The sequence below is a fragment of the Haliaeetus leucocephalus genome, unplaced genomic scaffold (genome assembly GCF_000737465.1).
Source record: "Haliaeetus leucocephalus isolate CR32 unplaced genomic scaffold, Haliaeetus_leucocephalus-4.0 Scaffold795, whole genome shotgun sequence".
In the NCBI taxonomy this organism is placed as follows: domain Eukaryota; kingdom Metazoa; phylum Chordata; class Aves; order Accipitriformes; family Accipitridae; genus Haliaeetus; species Haliaeetus leucocephalus.
In genome coordinates, this window is record NW_010973231.1 from 1,006,004 (window position 1) to 1,025,708 (window position 19,705).

General features: G+C 36.9%; 1 protein-coding gene across 3 annotated transcripts in view; it reads left to right on the plus strand.

The window, feature by feature from the left end:
- AP1S2 (adaptor-related protein complex 1, sigma 2 subunit) overlaps positions 1-18,448 on the plus strand; it is a 31,999-nt gene extending 13,551 nt beyond the window's left edge. The window contains exon 5 of one of the 3 annotated variants that reach the window (XM_010581520.1): positions 17,719-18,448. In XM_010581520.1, the coding sequence (XP_010579822.1) occupies positions 17,719-17,766 (48 nt within the window). In that variant the 3' untranslated portion in view covers positions 17,767-18,448. Of the gene's footprint in view, positions 1-5,411; positions 5,606-13,934; positions 14,968-17,718 lie in introns of those variants that run through there. The other 2 variants (XM_010581522.1, XM_010581521.1) reach the window with 2 other exon arrangements.
- Positions 18,449-19,705: the final 1,257 nt, after the last annotated feature.

Here is a 19,705-nt window from a genome sequence, read left to right on the forward strand (position 1 = left end):
TGCTGAGAGAAGAAAATTGGCAGATGCATTATGTTGTTGCATGACTTGTATACATGTGTGTGGAACAGCTAAAAGATAATCCTATGCATGATTTCATAGTACTTAAATTTTTTAATGCATGAACCTAGCAAGAAAATGTTCTGTGCAAAAGACAGGATCTGATTTTTTCACTTAAGTCTTAACTGCTGTGTTTTTATTTGATGGTCCAAGTAATTCAGTATGGTGCTTGGAAGTTCATGGTCATTTACTGTGCTGAAACACTAAAATCAAGGAGTTAATTCTAATATCTAAACCAAGCAAATCTATACAGACTTTGCTCATCTTCACTTGAAGTAGAAGAAAGTTCCTAAACATTGGCTTTGAGTGAAAATTCCTTTTGTTATTCATTGTACATAATTTTTATAGAAGTATTTTGGAAATTATCCCCATTTTGTTCACCACTATTTTCTGGGTGTGTATGTATTCTTTTAATAGTTGATTGCAGAGCATCTAAAATACTTAAAATATATATTTTTTAAGCGGTATCTCAATAAAAAGGCCAGTGGATCTATTAGCAAATCACACTTGTTTGTTTCCATCACTATTTTAGTAATGATCAAAAATCTAAAAGCTATGTGAATGTTTTTTCTTAGGCTCTTGCAGTTTGGCCTCAGGTTGTATTTACTAGTCCTTCCACATGAAGAATAATAGATATGCTATCAGTTCACCTTATTTCCCTTGCTATCCCAAGCCCTCACTTCATCCTATATCCAGAAGGGTGCTTGAATTGTTAGTGTCAGCTGATGTGCACTAGATGCTTAGGGCTGCTATGTAGATTTAATCTTTTAGTTTTAGAATGAGCATCTTTGGAAGTTAAAAGTTGGTGCGTTTCCTGTGTATGCCATGAAAATTTTCTTCATGGAGATGAAATGTGCTAATTGGAAACTGTAGGTTTGAAGGGATGCATAATAGTGTCAAGATGGTATTAGGTTGTCCTTGAGATATGGCAAAATAAAGCAGTGTTAGCATTAGCAATGACAAAAGAAAATACCTGATACTTAAGCCTGGAGTGGGTGGGAATGTAAGGGTTGTTGTCTGGTTTAGGAAACAGCCTCTGTAAGCACCTGTTTCGTTCTAGTCTCCTGAGGAACTTACCATAATTAATGCAATTAATTCAGTTTTCACTTGTTAGCTCTTAAATGTAGACTACTGAAATAGACTGCCTTCTGAAGTTGGCAGTGACATTATTTGCCTTGGCTATACCTGTATTCCTCTCAATGTGAAACAAGAATGAATAATGAAATCTTTATTGTAATGGAGATCTGACTGCCTTCACTGCTGTCTGTTCTTCATGTGTAACTTGTGGCTCGATTTCAGGTAGTCAGCTTGGTTGGTCAATTTAAGACTGCAGTTCTTAAGACATGTATGTTCTTCATTTTAGGCACAGATAATAATCTGTAATTACATTTTGGAAGATATGTATGGGGAGCTATGAGAGTTAGCATGAAAGAGAAAGGAATGTATTGTTAGTTCATTATTTAAGAATTAGGAAATAGCTATGATCTTTGTGGATTGGAATCCCTCCCAACGTGTAGAAGATACAGTAAGTTGTGGTAGTGTTTTGGTAGCTGACACTTTTGTGAAATGCATTTCAGACTCTAGTCCCTGAAGGATGTTGGAAATGTAGCAGGAAAGAGGTTATAAAGCAGTTAGCTTGTTTGATCTTTTGGTTTAAGTATGAAGTGTATGCCTTGCCCATTTATATTGAAGATATTGACTCTGATAATTTGATCACAAATAAAGTGAGCTTGTTTATGGTACTGGTTCTAGATGTTACTTAAGAACCTGAAATGAAACTATTTCTGGTTTTATATGATAGGTAAAATCTGTACATAAGCAGTATAAATAAGTCCAGTTTGGGAATGTGCATTCAATTTACTCTTTGAGGTATCGCATGCTTTCTTAATTGTGCTGTTCAAAATGTAGGTGCTTTTTAAGTAGTAGGTGAGAAAATGCGTGCATGTGGAAAAGGCTTTTTGTAAGATACTTTGAGTGTGAGAGATTGTTTTTTTTACCTCCAGTCTTGGGAATAAAAAGTCGAATTGCTTATTCCTAAAGACTGCCGTAGTAAGAGGTCAGTTGCTTTTGTGTTCATTTTCCCACATCAATTGAACAGATGGTTATTTTTTGAATGAAGTAGGCCTTGTATATGTGCTTGACTACAGTGGTGCTCTATAAGATTGTATATATAATATGCTTCACTTTGGAAAAATTTACTTGCATCTCTTCTTAGGGAAATTTGTTAATTTGTTCAGTTTCGATATAGGTTATTCTTCTCATAAAAACTACACTGCTGCTTCAATTCAGTGATCACAGGATGGAGAGCAAGGAGATAAAGTTACAAAGTGTTTGATTGTGTGGAACTGTGGGAGCATGGTGTTTCCAAATGTGTCAGTTAAAGTTCCAAGCCTTGTCATGCTATCATCTATTCTTTGTGTATGTTTTGTGTTAATTGCTCTTTGTAGCATTCTGTTCAAGTAAAAAGTAAATTAAAATCTATATAGAACTGTATTTCTGACTTCATATATATATGTTTATGGCTATCTTGCTTGTCATTGACTGTACTATAGACTATTGAGTTTATAAAATTGCTGATAAAACCTGCCAACAGTTTTCTAAGTCACCATAGCTTCATAAATACCTAATATAAATTCAGCTGGACTTTAGATGGAATGAACTGTAAGAATACATGTAATCAGTAATCATAGGTACATCACTTCTCTTTGGAACAAACCTCTAAAGACAACTAGTTGTAAATTTAATAGTAGCAGACAGGTCTGTAACCCTTTATCAAAGCTGTTTCCATATTTTTAATAGATACTTTTGAACTGTCCTCCTTGTACAGTGGAGTAGGCTTTCCTGCAAATATGTACTAAATCATACTCTTCCATTTAAAGTACTAGGAATTGGTCCAGAAAATTAATAGTAGAACCTGCATCTCTGTTTTATTCCCAAGTAGGAATGGGGGGAGGAGAAGTTAACCTTTTCAGATTTAAATGTCGTCTTGAAAAAGTGGCATTGAGCATCCAGGAAGTTACCATGCCATACTTCATGTCCTTCCTGTTCTCACACTGCTTATTTTCTGGTAACTTAAGTATTTACTGGTCTGTATGTGAGTCTTCTGATTATTTTTGGAAAAAACACAGTTCAGCATCTTAATGTTCCTTGTGAAGCTTCTTGCTTTTCTGGATGTGTCATGATGCTTAGGACTTACAGATTTGCAGGCTGTGATTTCTAAATGCTTCAGAAATCCAGTTGTCTTTCCAGAAACATGTTGTCAAATCTTAATCTGTCCTTGGCTTTATGAATTGAAAATGATAAAGCAGTCCACTTTTCACCTGAGGAGCTTTTGTTCAGACCTTTAAAATGCCATTTTAGTAAATCTGTCTCTATAATATTCTCCTTTTTTCCTGTTTTGTTTAGCGTGTATGCATGTAAGGTGTGAGTAGTCTTATTCTATTAAAGAAATCAAAATGCTGATGAGAAGTTAAGACTCAAGTTGTGAGGAAGGAGTCTTCCATATCAGTATCCTTCAGTCAGCTTTGCAAATCAAAACACTAGGAAGTTTCAATTATAAGTAAGACAAACTAGTGTAAGTGAAGTCCTTGCTGTCTGGTAACTATTCAGTACCCTCTCTGATGTGAATTCCAATACTGATCCAACAACATCCACTTTACAAAACTACCTACAAAGTTGATCATTGATATAAGCAATTCTTGTAGAACTGTTGAGGGTATATTAACAGTACACCACACTCCTCATAGATTCTAATTCTATTAAGGGTATATTTATTATCTGTACACTAAACTGATAGATTTTTCTCCAGAGATATTCTGTTGCTGTCTGTGGAAGCACTGTGTCAGGGTGATACAATGAAAATCTTAGCACTGCTGCATATGCCATAGCTGTTTTCAGAAGCTTAGTTGTGTGCTTTTGGTCAATAAACATAGTAAATGCAATGAACAATTGCAGAGGACTGCTTGACAGTAAGGAGAATCTTATCTTCAAAATTAGATGCTCTTTCTGAATGAGCACATTAATCTGCATTTTAATAGAACGTGTTCCCTGAATCTGGCAGAATGCTGAAAAGACCAATGTTAATGTTTGGACCTTGAGATAGTGAGGAGAAAATTCCATTTTTACTCTGGTGTCTGACAGTTGTCTGAGATGATGTGTCATGTTGCAGTGCTACTATCCTTTCCTAAAATTCTCACTACCTGTGAAGATGGTTTTAGAGTGCCACAGAATAGTAGGTGAAAAGAATATGAACTCCCCCAGGAGACATCCCATTGTGTTGGGTTTTTAGATTCTCATTTCTTTGTGGTCTTATCTGTGTGTTGTACAAATGTCAGGAACATTGCTGGTATGTGTTTTGGAGCTTTTATTTATTATTTTTAAGGGAGAAGCTATGTTGTTTGTTGCCAAGCTGTCTAGCAACAGTAGCAGTTCTGGTGCTGGATATCAAGATGCGTTAAAAGTGTATCTATTTTAAAATCTTATGCTGAGAATTTGATTTTAAAAAGGCAAAAAAAAAGTTTGAGAAGACCTACTGTTCACAATTCTTTGAGAAATCTAAGTATGTTTGATTAACAGATCATTTAAAGTAAAAATGTTCAACTTTTGCACCAAGCATTACTACATGAAGATGACTGGCCTATCACATACAGCTCAGCAAGTAATAATGATGACTTAATAGTAAATACGATTACATAGCTCTTGAATTAAATTGTTTAAATTACTTCAGGGATGGTAGGTAGATAAGTTGAATGAAACTCTTATTTCCTTTCAGGGAACAAGCCTTACTTTAATATCAATGTTACTAATAATACTGTGTGAAACTTAGTTGCCGAATTAAATATATGTAAATTTGGTAGCATCCTATTCTGTTATGCTCTCAATCTGTTATAATAATGAAAAATTGTTCTTAAGTTCTCTTTTAAAAAAAAATCTTTCAGTTAATACTCCTTCAAGCACAGGTGAAGCTTTTTAAACAGCTCTCAAACTTATTTTTTTAAGGTACTAATATCCTTTATCTTGTTAAGAAATGAAAAATAAACTTACAAGGTTTTTTAATGCATCTACTTGAGGTCTTAACAGATGTTTTTTTACTGATGCATTTCTGTTTGCTTTCTTAACAGTGGGCTCTTAGTAGGACCTAATAAAATTGTATTAACTTAAGAACAATAGCTGAAACACATTTGAGTGAAATAACTGAATTTACTTTTGTATATAGTTTAGAATATTTTCTAACTCTTGTTTTAAATGGAAATAAGCTGTAAATAATTGGGCAGATGTTGGGATTGTTTTTGTTTGGTTGGTTTTTTAAGTAGTTGGTATTACATTTTCACTGCTGCTTGATTTTGTGTTTGTAGAGCCAGAATGAAGACTGGGGAGGTTTGTCTGAGGATATCTTATGATTAAGAGCAATCTAAGGCATTAGCCTGTTTGACCCCCATCTAAATGATTGGTAACTACCAAGTTTACCATTTTGGTGGCATGGATTAAATGGGTGCTATGCAAAGACTGCTGCACGTGTAATTAAGTCCTTGCAAGGGTAAACACAAAATGGGTGATGGGCTTAACTTTCTGCAACACTTGCATGATGGTCTTTGAAGAGTGCTTTGAGTGTTCCTTTTTATTTTCCTTTTTTGTACTAACCGCATCAACCTGAAGTGTCTGACTTCTACTGGCTTTCTTTGGTGTTGATAATTAAGTGGGATAATGCAAGTTAGAGAAATGGATACCAAAACTAATAACTAAACAGATGTTTGGCTTTGTTTACTTACAATCAACCCATGTAAACATGTATTTACTGGAAAATGAGCTGTTTACACCTGCTGTGCAAAGAAAATGGGCCCTAAAAAGACTGGGTGCTGCTGCAATTGACTGTATATCAAGTGCCGGATGCTGCATGACAGAACAAAGCTTATTTGCATATATAGTGCATTGCAACATATTTTTGTCCAAAGCATAAGTGGAATACATTGTGGCAGTCCTACTAATAAAGGTAAGATTTTATTTTACGTAAGACAAGTTTAAAATGCACATGAAAATGATTTGCTGGAGAAAACTTTAGTCCACTGCTTACTTGATATCATGATATCAAAGTAGTTCAGTAAATAAATTGGCTTTTGTAATGTGGAACTGCAGTAATAGATCTAATTTCATATGTAGCTTTATAAATATCAGGATTTAGTTTCCAGACAAAAGAAAATTATTATAATAGACAAATATTTTGTAACATGTTCAAAATCAAATTCATTGTTGGTGTATGGGCTTTTTTACCATTTGAAAGTTACCTAGTATATGGTACAGCTGTTGATCTGTGTTGGAGTGGGGAGTAGCTAATAGCCTGCTTGTGTATTGGACCTGTAGAATTAGGGCAGCCAACAAGTAATTTGTTCAAAATAAATTTTTTTATATTAGTTTGGACATATTCTAAAACAAGAATAAGAAAACCTAAATGCTCAAGCTTGATTTTTTCCCACAGTTTTTTCCCCATGTTTATTGCTTTTTCTCTCCTCTTCATCATAAGTTCATGTACGAAGAGTATAATTCTTATGGTGAGGTTAGTATTAATACTGTGATTATAAAAGTTTCCTTGTGATTAAAACTTTAAAAGTATTTATATTGTTTGGGACCGATGCTAAGCATAGAGCTTTTACTTAGGAGTCTTAATCTTTTTTGTTGTCTTAGATGGCTACGAAGACCAATTCTGGAACATGTAAGCTCAGGCTTAGAGAATTCTGTGTGACTCTGGTTTACTTGTCTACAGTATGTCCCTGATGAATTCTATGTATGGGCACAGTTTTAGTTGAAGAAATGTGCTTTGTCCCCATGAATTTAAACACAGTGGCATTTTCACATGCTCATGGGGTGCTTATTCCTGGCCTGTACCCTTCCTTGGAAGGAGTGAAGGAGTAGTTGCTGTATACAGAACTTAATTTACATGATTGTCATGATTCCACAGAATATGGAGACAAGGGGATGGCATCTGCTGGGGTGACTGGAGAGGGACAGATAGATGGTTGCACATAGGAGATGGGGATATCCTGCAGGAAGGAACTGCAGATTGTATATTGGAATGAAGATGATCTGTGGTAAAGAAAGATCTCCTGAGGTAAAGAAGGTTATCTTTGGGCAAGGGGAGGAGTTTGACTTGTACAGCTTCTGTGCTTGGATTAACCTGATATTTAACTTAGAGGTTATACAGCTTCAAATTACTTAATCTGTGTTACTCTATCAAGCATAAAAAAGCACTAAATGAGTAGAATTTGGTTTTTTTGAGGGCTGTTTCAGAGAGATTTGCTTGTAAACTAGGGTGTTGAGTTCTACAGGTGCTGTATGGCAGGTGTAATAAGCCACATATTCAGTAGTCTATTCCATACAGAATTTGGTTAAATTTAAGGTAAGCCTTGTATAATGTTGAAAAACCGAAGTGGTATACAACTAGACAGGGTGAAATCTTTTTATTGTACACTCAAGTTCTACTGAATAAATGTATGCTTTGTATCAAGAGTTTACAGGTGGTGAAGTCATGGTCTTGAGTCAGAGTTCAGTTTCCTCATCACCTAAAACCATGCTGACAGTGACTCTTGTTGAGGACAGATCCATTCCTGCTGCTACCTTTGTGGTGGCACTTCTGTTGATCCACTTGCCCTGTGATTATGTGGCTCCTAGCTTGTTAGGTAAAATCTGAGAGGGGAGCATGAGGGACGTGCCAGGAGGAGGAAAGCAGTGGCATTGAAAAGGGAAGTAAAAGGCAGCTGCTTTTGGTGGCAGCCAGGACTTTTGCTAACGCTAATAGTGTAACTTAAATTTTGTTTTTTTAACAACTCCTAGTGTATCTAAGTGTTAAAAAGCCAGTGTTCCCCATGTATCTTGGCTTGATTCATGTCTGCTGTGAACACCCAAGTCAGCTAGCATAGTTAGGCAAGTTCTAATTTACCTGTCTTTATGCTGCACCCCTGCTGTTGGCCTGAGTCATAGGAGTGTGGCAGGGAGCTTCAGCAGCAGTATTGGCTGACAGAGTTTTCGGCTGTCCTTTCCCTGCCTCTTTCCTTTGTGCCAGAGAAAATATTCGTATGACCATTCTAGAACTGGAGTTCAGATGCATTTAAACAGATCCAATTTAAATTGCTCATCTTTAAAAACATAGTCAGCAGCTTTTCTTTTCCGTGTTTACAACTTGGCCCTGCAAACATTCGTCCAAACAACTATAAGAAGGCAAAATCCTGCAGAAACAGGAAGGAAGAAGAATGCTTAAATGCCATTGCCATGGAAGCTGAATGATATTGGATGTGACATGGCTTCTTACAGCAGTATATTCTGGTCATCCCTTCAGAGATACAGCCCTGCAGTTTAAGAAACAGTTCCTTAAGCAAAGTGAAATAGGTAATGCAAACCTGTAGCTGCAGTGCTGGAAGAAAATGGAAGAAAACACTAATGAATCCTTATGTGTGTAGTTTGGCAAACTGCCAAACATACAGACACTGTGGGATTATGTGATAGAGAACTCGGTGATTTGTAATAATCTTGGCTCTAGCTTCACAATACAAAAGTGTTCAGCGGTAGTATTTGCTTATAGCATTTGTGTTTTTGTGGTGGGGAAGTGGACCCTACAGTGGATGCTTAGAACCATCTTACCCTTAAAGATTAGACTGTCAATTCTTCATAGCTCACTGCTTAACAACTGATTGGCAGGTATAAAGCACTGCCTCATGGAGCGATTATCACCTCTGATCCAGCGGATCAGAATAGCAACTAAGAAGCAGAAAGCACCCACTATTATCTGGTTACAGTACATGAAGTTTCCACTGATATTTTAAAGTCTGCTTTTGACAGGGAGGGAGGCAGGCCACTGCTGATCTTGTGTCATATCCTTCTGCTCTTGTCTGTTGAGGTGATGTTTTAGACCTGAAGTGTGTGCAAATGCTAGGATGTTTTGCTGAACAATGCTTGCATGACGACTGTTGCTGTTTCAGACTCTAGTTGAGTATTGTGTTGACTAATTTGCACCAATCTTGAAGATTTCTTTTTTTATCCTCTCTGTATAGGACGCTGCAGACAAGGTCTTGACTTGTAGTTGGCATTGATGTAGGATTGTTCTTTGGTTTTGAACAGCGTCATAGTTAATATTTGTCTTTGAATGTGTTCAAGACCTCATGGGTGTTTCTAGGCTCTGTGAGAAAACCCTTTGCTCTCCTTTGAAAGTAAAGTAGAATTTTCCCAATAACTGTGTAATTGGAGTTTCTGAATAGTTAGCTAACCAAAGATTGAGAAACAGATACTCTACTATTTTGAAATCCCTGAAAAGGCAAGTGAACAGCAGCAATCTCCTAAAGCAACCTGTGGTAGGTTGACCCTGGCTGGGAGCTGGATAGGGGAGAGAAAACATAACAAAAGGCTTGTGGGTCAAGATAAGGACAGTTTAATAAAGTGAAAGCACAGGTCATGCACATGAAAGCAAAGGAAAACAAATGATGTTATTCTCTACTTCCCATCAGCAGATGATGTCTAGCTATTTTCTGGTAAGCAGGGCTTCAGTACATGTAGTGGTTGCTCTGGAAGATGAAAATGCCCCCCTTCCGTCTCCCTTTACTTAGCTTTTATAGCTGAGCTGATGTCATATGGTATGCAATATCTGTTTGGTTGGTTTAGGTCAGCTGTCCTGGCTATGTCCCTTCCCAAGATCTTGCCCAGCCCCAGCCTGCCGTTGAAGGGGGTGAAAATGTTGGAGAGACAGCCTTGATGCTGTGCCAGTGCTGCTCAGCAGTAGCCAAAACACTGGCGTGTTATCAACACCTTTCTGGCTACTAATGCAGAGCACAGCACTACGAGGGCTGCTATGGGGAGAATTAACTGCATCTCAGCCAGACCCAATACCCAGCCTTTCATTGGAAATACTTCCTAATAAAGATTTGGAAGTAGGGTGTAAAAGTAATTCCTTCTGAAGCATTGCTAAATAAGAGCTTGTTAAATGTTAATATCTTCCTGCTGTAAGAACTTCATGTTTCTAAACAAACTCTCATTCCTTCTCTTTTCCCCATAGCCTTTTTCTGTATAATTGTTCCCAAACTGCCGTGTGCTCCATGGTCCTGCCTCTTGTCTGTTGTAGCTTAGGGTTTGTTTAGATGCTGGGCAAAAAAAAGCCAAGTGTTTATCAAAAGGTAGCAGTTGTAATTTTTGTCTGCAGTTTAACATGGCTTGCCTTCATAGGTTTTGTGCTGGTTTTGATGGGAAAGAAGTTAAAACAAAAAGGTAAGCAAACTTTCCCTGAAAAAGAAGGTGTGCCAAGTATTCATGAAGTCTATGTCACTGCTGTGTGATGTCAGTAAATGGCAGCACTGCAGAACACTGAACTTGAGTCAGTTTGGTGTAGGCATAAATCATTTCTTGTTTCTCTCTTGCCTGAAGAAAGAGACTGTTTTCTTGTCCACTACAGACATGAAATAGCTTAAGTTGGAGCAAGAAAATTTTAAAGTAGATGTTACGCAAATTTTCTAGTGGTGATGATAATGAAGCATTGAAGTAGATAGCCTGGGGGGGGCATTAAAAAGTTTCCATCATTGGATGCCTTTAACAGATGAAATATCTCTCAGGAATGTTACAGGTATGCTGTTTGGGGAACTGGATTAAATGAAGTCCCTTGTAACTTTAGTTTGATTATGACTTTTAATTAGGTTGGGTCATGACAGAGTTGACTGAGAAAAATGTCAGTTGGGTTGGGCTAGCTAAATAGTTCTGTTGACTCAAATCAGCTCTACCATTTTTCTAATTTACAAATCTGATGACACAGGCTGACAATTTAAGAGTATTATTAGCTTTTTAAAATGAGTTGTAAACACAGATGTCAGTTTGAGAAAGATGGATTCTAAAACATTGTGGAATTGCAGTGTGCAGCTTGTATTGTACAGCTATTACTGCTTTGGCAAAACTAGGATCTAAGATCTATGTGTTAAAGTCAGATAAACAATCTACATGCAAATTTTTAAATAAGTAATGATTTTTCAGAGGTAGTATTTCATGTTAGTTTGCCATTGTATTGTGCTGTAAGGATACCATTGCCTCTTTCCCTAGCTGCTCTGTCAACTCATTTATAAACTCATTAGATCCAGGTAGCTAGCTATCTTAAGGACATGCTTCACAGGCTCAAGTGTTGTCTGAGGTCTGCAGAGTCCCACAGAAGGAAGGCAAGGTAGTCTAGATACTGATTGTGGAAGTTGATATCTGTCCTCTCCCCCAAATTGTCTTTTCTGGTATTCAGACCAGCAGGCTAACTGCTCTGGAGACAATGTTGCAGGGAATGCAGTGAAAAATTTAACAAATCATAGTTGGAGCTTTGAGATACTGTAGTTCTGTGATGACAAATAATTTGTCAAAACTTTATTTTCCTTTCTGTTGTTTGTCAGGCTGCTCACAGTGCCAGACCCTCTGTATGTGATGGTCTTGGATGTCCTCAGTGAGGTACAGAGGTTTCAGTGAAACTGCAGTGTTTCCCATCTCACAATATTGCTGTTATCTCTTCATATCTCAGCTACTGTTGTGTTCCATTTAATCTTTTAGATTTACCTCTGCAATGTCAGTTTATTGCTAGTCTAGTTGCAGGGGGTGTTTACATGTTCTGTAAGCTAAAAAGCTGCCAGGAGCAAAATAACCGCTTTCTTCCTATTGTTATCTGGCAATCTATCTTGCTTTATCAGTAGATAATAAATTTCTGTCAAGATGAGACACTAATCCCATAACAGTAATTTGAGTCAATCATCTGATTTTGTGTACCAGGATTTTCACATCAAAGACAGTTAATTCCTCAAGTTATAAACCATTGAAAATATGAACAAGGTGGGGAATACCCTGGGAGTGTGTGGGAGAGTAGAAGTTTGGAAAGTACTGACAGGTAACAAGTGGATAAAAATGAAATTAACACTTCCATGTCCTTGCTTGTTGATACCAGTTTTGTAAAAGGGAACATGGTCAGCGCTTCCAGGCCAAAGAGTGTGCAAAAGAATGTGTGCAGCCTGGGATAATCTTTGAACACAGCAACAGTCAATGGTAATTGACCTCATAAGAGTGCTAGAAAATGAGCTGCTCTCACTCTCCTTTCCATCCAGAGAGCCGTTCTAAAATTGAGAAATCTGTTATGAGATTTGACAGGCATTTCAGTGAAGACACCAACTTTGATGGCTCCAGGTTTCCAAGGGTGAAACACTGGAAGACATGACTTTGTTTTTCAAGATGAAGGAGAATCAGTCACATGTGTACATACATGTCCAGGTAAAAACTGAGAATACAGAACTGTAAAACTTGGGCATTTGAGATTGTAACAAAATATGCCTGTTTTTCAGTTGTCTTCATGAATCTGTATCATGCCAGCAGTGTTAAGTAAAGCAGAAGTTTTCCATAAGTACTCCTCTGGGAATTTTTTGTCTGTGGAGGCTCCAGAAGTTCTAGAGTTAGTATTTTCTTTTTAGTCAAAGCTTCTACTCCTTGGGGTTAGTATGTATACCACCATCATGCAATTCCTTTTCCAGTTAGAAATATGCCTCAGCATTTTTTTTTAATGTAGGCTGGCATTTGAGTTAAGCAGTAAGAGAGATTTTAAGAGTTAAAATTCACATTTGTAATTCTCTATTGTATACCAAATTCTTTTGAATTCTACCAAAAATCACAGCAGACTTCATACAACTTATTTGCACCTGCCACTGAGCTATAGCTGCTATTAGTTTGATAACTACTGGATTTGTAGTTGGCTTGTTCAGAATAATTTTTACTACAGAATAACATTCAGAGTACTGGTAGTGAAAAGCAGTATAATCCTGTAAAGCTTCTAGGATATTTTTGTTGTGCTTTTTTGTAATTGGAGATTAGAATTTAAAAATGTACAAGCTTGAATGTGTGAATAAACTGAGATGGCACAGAGGAAATTGTTAGGTTTAGAAGTCTCAGTTGTGTTGTAGGATTTTTGGGGGTAGGATACTAAAATAGATTGAAGGTTTTAATTGGTACATCACAAAAGATGGTAACCAATATGCAGAGAGTTGTGTTTTGTGCGTGGGTTTTTTGTTTTGGGTTTTTTTGCCCCCTCCCAGAAGATGTGGAACGGGCATATATGAGGCTGATACTCCTGAATTGGTATTACTCCATTAAAAATGTCCACATCTGTCTTCATGGCACTGATTTTAATACAAAAAACTGAGTATTGCTTGCTTTCTAACTCATCTTTCAATGGCTTGTATACTAACGTTCATGCTAGTAATATAAGAGAGTATTGAGTTCAGCGGCATAATCCAAAAGCAAAGAAAACTTTGCCTGCTGTGAGAGGTGTCTCAGATACCTACCATTTTTTTAAACAGGCACTCTGATAGATAATTTTTGTCGCAAGTAATGCTGCTGCTGTACAGCCCTGGCATGGTGCTGCTCACCACCATGTTCTAGAGGTCTGTTACCAGTGTGTGCTTATCAGAGCAGATATGGTAGGTGATGCCAAAAGTTCACTTAGCCCAGTGCCCTCTCTCTGACAGTAGCCAATAGTCAATGTCTACTGAAGAGGCTAAAATGGAGCAAATATAGGGTGGTCCATCTCTGGAATAGTATCTCAGCTTCAAACAATTTTTGGCTGAGAAGAAACTCCGAGCTTACATAATACAGTAATCATGATGTGAGGTTGTCCTGTGTGTTGTTGGAGCCAGCATGCAAGTAAGGGGGGGAGGTAAAATGATGGTTCTTCTTGCACACCTCCCCCCCCCAAGGTCTACAGTAGTCAAAAATAAGAATATTGTATTTCTGTATCAAATGTCCTTTTCATGTCAGAGATACAATAGTGAGATAATCTTTGTTTTCTTGCATATCTGTCCACCTTTCTATTATGTATAAGAATATGTACGTTTCTTTTGTAGCCACGTCATGAATACTTTAATGTCCCAGTGTACTAAATGGCTTCATTCATCATGCATGCAGAATTTCAGAGGAGATAGACCTGTGACTTACTCATGACAGAACATTATCATCAGCTTGGTGAATCCAGTCATCTTGAATCTAATAGAATACCACAACCATTCCCTGCTGTTGTACTTTCCCCCCCCCCCCCCTCTGTTTTACAGTGTTGTCTCTTCACATGTCTCATTTCAACAAAACTTGTGCTTGTTGGCATATGGTTTAACTTTTTTATTGTGTCTAAGCTTGAAGTCTTATGCTTAAAAATTCTGTGGAATTTTCTGAGCTAAACATCTATATACTGCAATAACTATACTGTAACATTACTTGACCTGTGCTTATCTTTCAAATAAGTTGTGGTGGTATTTAAACATACACTTAAAACCTGTAGATGAAGTTAATATTTACAGAGAAACTAGTGAAGGAGTAGTAGTATGTGAAATGTGGATACACACAAGTATTAAATGATGTTACACACAATTCTACACAGACCTTGCATCTTAAAGATGCACATACCAGTATCCTTTTCTGAGACTGGCATGGTAGTGTGGCTTACCTTATAAAGAGGAGGAAGGCAGAATTGATTAGGACAAAGAGAACAACTGAAGTAAATCTGAAGTTACAACATTTGTATTTAAATGTTCAAAACACTCTTGTGAGGAGTTAAACTATTGCTGCTACTGAAGGAGAGAACAAGTTCATTGCTTTACAAATGGTTAGGGTTGGAAAGATTTTTAAGTCCATTAACAGCATACTTGAAATATGTGTCCTTCAATTGGCATTTCCAGTTTTAAGTGCAGACTACCTTGTATGTCAGAGAGCTGCCATGAGGATGAATATGATAAGTACCTTTTAATTAAAAAGTGTGGTCAGAGTGAGAGGGCATGTATTACATCCTCTGTTTGTCTAGTAGAAGAGAATAATTTGTAACCTAAAACCAATGCCGTTTTTTAAAATGGCTCTGGTGTAGGCATAAATCATGTAGTTAGCAAGGAGGTGGTTACTGAGATTAACCACAAACAGCTAGTTCCATGTACTATATGTGGTAATGCACTACCTGTCAAATGTTAAACTGACATAGAAATGGGAGATTTAGGGGATTAGACAAAAGATTTGGATTGGATTTGCAGCATTCTGAAATCTTAGAAAACAAGATCATAAGAGAGATTTTCCATTTCCAAGTTTGCCTTTTTTTGTGTAAGACATTAACAATGTGTTTGACTGTCTGGTTAATGCTGCTTTAGCCTGCATTATTTCATGCCTGTTGGCTTAAAATGCTGTGCATTGAGCTGTAATGAGATGCTGTTTTTCTTGTTATCTGTATACAGCTGCTTGCTTCTAAATGACTAGGTAATGAATTAGCTTTCCTGGCATGTTTGAAATAAAAGTATTGCATGCACTTTTGTCTCATGTGAATGACTTTTTTTCCTCATCTGTGTTGTGATATATTTCAAATTTGCATTGTTTGCCTTGGGTGATTCTGAGCTGCAGGTAGTGTATAATACTGCAGAATGTTTTCCATAACAATTGGATGAAATGTTTGACACTTCCTAAAACAAACAATGTGAACAAAACATAGTGTAATTCATTCTTTTTTCCTTAAAAGTCATAATTGATAAAATTATTCCTCTAGCAAAAGACATTAGCCTTTAGGTGTTCCTTTTGAGATTATATTGTAGATGTGCATATAAGAAGGCATGTCTGCCTGAAGGTTACTGCTGTAGTATTAAAAACTTAAAATCTTTCTGAGTTTTACTGGTGAGGTATCTGTGGACAAGTAGCCTGTCAAGACAATGTCCCTGAAATACATTGCTTCAAGGTCATTGGCTAACAATGAATTTAATTTACTTGAAGAAATTTAATCTTTATTTAAGTATATGTCTACTGAAAATAGCCTACAACTTTGAATTGGCAGTGGAGACAATAATACTAAACTGCTATGAAGATAGTAGCAGCAGTGCGCTGTATTTCTTCATAGCTATTGAGCAACTTTTTTTCAGGTAATTTAGTAAATATCCTGTTTCACCACTGAGTAACTGTGTCTGCTGCTGTCGAATCAATTTAAAACTGTGAAAAATTGTTTTATTACAAATATTTTCAAGACCCTGAAATGCTTGAGAATTTATATTCTGTTAGAATACTGAGTCCTGTTGCTATAGTTAAGAATGTAGGATTATTAATTTTTTTGAGTAAAATGCTTTAAGTTGGTGGATGAGGGAGGCACATCTCCTCTTAAACAAATGCAGCAAAGTAATTTGGAATATAAATACAACAGGTTGTATTAAAAATGCCACATAGCCTTTTCTTCAATCAGTGTCTCCTTTTGGGGGATTTGTGTTAAAATACAAATCTTTAATCCTGCCATCCTCTCTGGCCTTATCAAGGTCACTGCAGTTCTAAGAATATTTAAATATCCTATCAGTGAGAAAAAAACTCACTATAAAATATGTGTGTGTGTATATATAAAAATAAAATACACTGAATATCTTGTTTCCAGTTTTAACTTGCCTTTTTCTTGCAATTTCTTACTTGCTGCTGGATTTTGGAAGCCATCTTGAAGTGCTCAGAGGTGGCCTGTTCCAAGCAAGCACTGACTGACTTTCAAATGAAGTTGCCTTTAAAATATCATATTTTGTTCCTTCAGTACTAAATCACCTGATACATGAACTGAATGAGGATTGTAAGCTTGGTCATTTTGTGCTACGTAGTCAGGGTTGATAGAGACAATGCTGTGGTGTTACTTGCAAGATTCAAGGCATTTAATTATGTATTTTACTGACAGTTTTTTTCTAATAAATATTTAGAAAGCAGTTGAAAAATAACTTGTTTGCTGCCTTAACTATTATCTGCCTTTTTTTCTGCTTCATGACATGTCTTGTTTTAGGATGCTAAAGTAAGTTTATTTGTACTCTGGATACTAACGCTGTTTGTTTCCTTAAGGACACAGTATCCCTTTTCATTTACTGTGATATTGTTAATAATTATGGAAAAGGACAGCCTAATGTTTCTAATTAAACTACTGTTTCTTTTCAGATGCTATAGGAATAACAAATACAAAACTGATGATAACCCTTTGGAATTTTGTATTAAACAACTTGCTCTGAATCTAAACAAGGCTTTTTAAGATTAGAATTAACCTAAAACTTTCTGCCTGGTGTGGAATAATACAATTCCAATCCTGGCAATTCCTCCACTTCTCTAGGGGTCAATTTATTGACACCAGGTGTACCAAGATACCTTGGCCTGGTTTTATGAACTAAGCATGGGACTGGTGTAAAAAAAATCTAGGCCCTTTATGAAGAGCTTAAGGGATACTGTATCTTAGTTGCATCAGTCATTTCATTCATTGATTTATTCATTCTTCCCTAACAGATTTTTGAGATCCATGATACAGTTCACCACAAAAATCACTGACTCCATTGCAAGATGCTTCCCCATCCCTCCCCAATTCATATCTCTGTTACTGGGTTGTGATTTGTTCCCTGCTGGTACATCTGAATTGCTTTATTTTTATTACGCTTAAAGGTAATAAAATCTGCCAGCTATTCCTGTGAACCATGACAAGCTAATTAACAGCTCTTTGAAAAGTGCAGCTAATACCATGTTTGCAAACTGCAGTACTTTAATATTTTCATGTCTTTCAGCTTTTCTTTTTTAATTAAGCATCTTTCATACTAATGCATGTATGGTACTGTTCAATAGAAGCACAGGGTCCATTTACCACTGTCTCAAATTTTCCCTCCATAGGAAGCAGAGACCCCACGTAGTGTACTTGAAGAAATTGGATTGACATAAATCTTCGCTTCAGCTGATGACATCTCAGTGTTTCATACTGTAAATGTTCACTGCCTTCATTGTAATGTTTAGCTAATGGTGTAAGATGCTGTTTGTCAGTATTACTGTTTTGCTAAGCTGCTTCATTCAGGCCTACAAGAAGAATGCTCCTTTGAAAAGGGAACAAGAAACTAAAGTCCAAAAATCATAAATGAAAGGGAATTAGATTTAAATTGACTCAGTGTCTCCCTTCACTGCATTTATAGGAAAATTGCATTTGACTTTAAGTGTACTGTTTTTTATAAGCAAACTTGACTTCAGGAAATAAATGTATCATGATGACATAGCATATCTAAATGAAAAGAAACTACATGGACAACTCCAAATGTTATGGTGTAGAAATTGTGTTTATGCAACCAAAGACTTTCGTTCATCTACATTTTAGTCACCACTTGTGATAATTCTGCTTATTTCAGTTGATGCATAAAGATTGGAAATACCTGTTTACTACTGAATTTGTCATTATACCAAAGAATCCTGTTAGGATCTGCATATCAAACTGGTAAGAACTGTTAAGGTGATACTGCTTTTTGCAAGAAAACTGCAAACTGATAAACTTATTAGAAATGAAGGTGTATTTAAGTGTAGCTACCTTGAGAAAAACTGTGCAAGTTACTATACTAAAAAGGGAATGCATGTAGTTTTAAAAAAAAAAAAAAGAAAAAAATTCAAACAAGGAAACTATTTTCAGGTTTGATATTGGTTTGCTCTGAACATAGACATAAGAAAGGAGGTAGGCTTTCTGACTGCATAGAGGTGCATAATGAAAATTGGGTACTTCTGAAGATAGGAAAGAAGGAGCTTTACAAAAGGGACTTTTTATTATTTTCTTTCAAACTCTACAAATTAATTTTTATTTATTGGTGTCTTGTAGTTATGCTTTAATGGGTGTATAGGTACCTTTAAAAAGACCCCACACTAAGTGTCAATGTCACTTTAACTGCTTTTCTTGACTTACACCTTTAATATGTGACACATCCCTTATGAAACTCCTGCGTGATGTACAGTTGAACCAACTAATTTGCAGTGAGAGCTTTTAAATATTAGATTTGTACCGTAGATTCACTGCGAATCATGTAAAGTGGTATCAAGGAATATTTTGACACTTCTAGCAGACTTACAGTAATTATAAGCTAAACCCGTTTCACTTGAGGAAATTCAATTTGTGTGTGCTTTTGAGGAGGTAGTGCCACACTTTGGAGCAGCCAGGTTCTGCTGGGTGCCTGCATGGTCCCTGAGGGGGGAGGCTGTTCCCTTCCCTCCTCCCCAGTCACCTTGCCCCAGGAGTCAGTGCTTTGGCTTGTTCGCTTGAGTAAGTAGTGCCACGTTTTCACAAAACTTAGCTTTGGCGTTGTTGCTGGAAGCAGTTGCGCACTGCTAGCGTAAGCATTTACACAGCCATCTGGAGAGCTAGACTGTGGGCTTGATGCCATCTAGGTTAAATTTAACCCACCAGGGAAGGCTCAGCATTGCCACTTGCAAGTCCCCTGATCCAGATCCTGGTATAAATGCTCCTGGCAGCAGAAGGGCTGGCTGGGGCAGGTCTGTGTGCTTCTGTGGCTCTGTCAGGCTGGGGCTGGGCAACTTGCTGGGTTACACTTTGTCTGCTTAGGCCCTTTCTGGGATTTAAACGTGCCAGATTGCTAGAGAGCGCTTTTATCCTAGGGCACATGGAAGGAGTGGTTTCTATCTCCCCAGTGCATGATGTGCAGGGATAGATGAGGATAAAGTGGTAGCAGAATTGACCCCCTGTGTGAGATTTAAGTGGTAAAATTACCTTAAGTCAAACCCGAAGCAATTTTGTATGTACTAAACATGTTTTTAAAGTTTACACTGTCACTTGTATGTGCTTGGCTGGATTAAGCTTTGTTGTGATTGTGACAAATAAACTATTTGACCT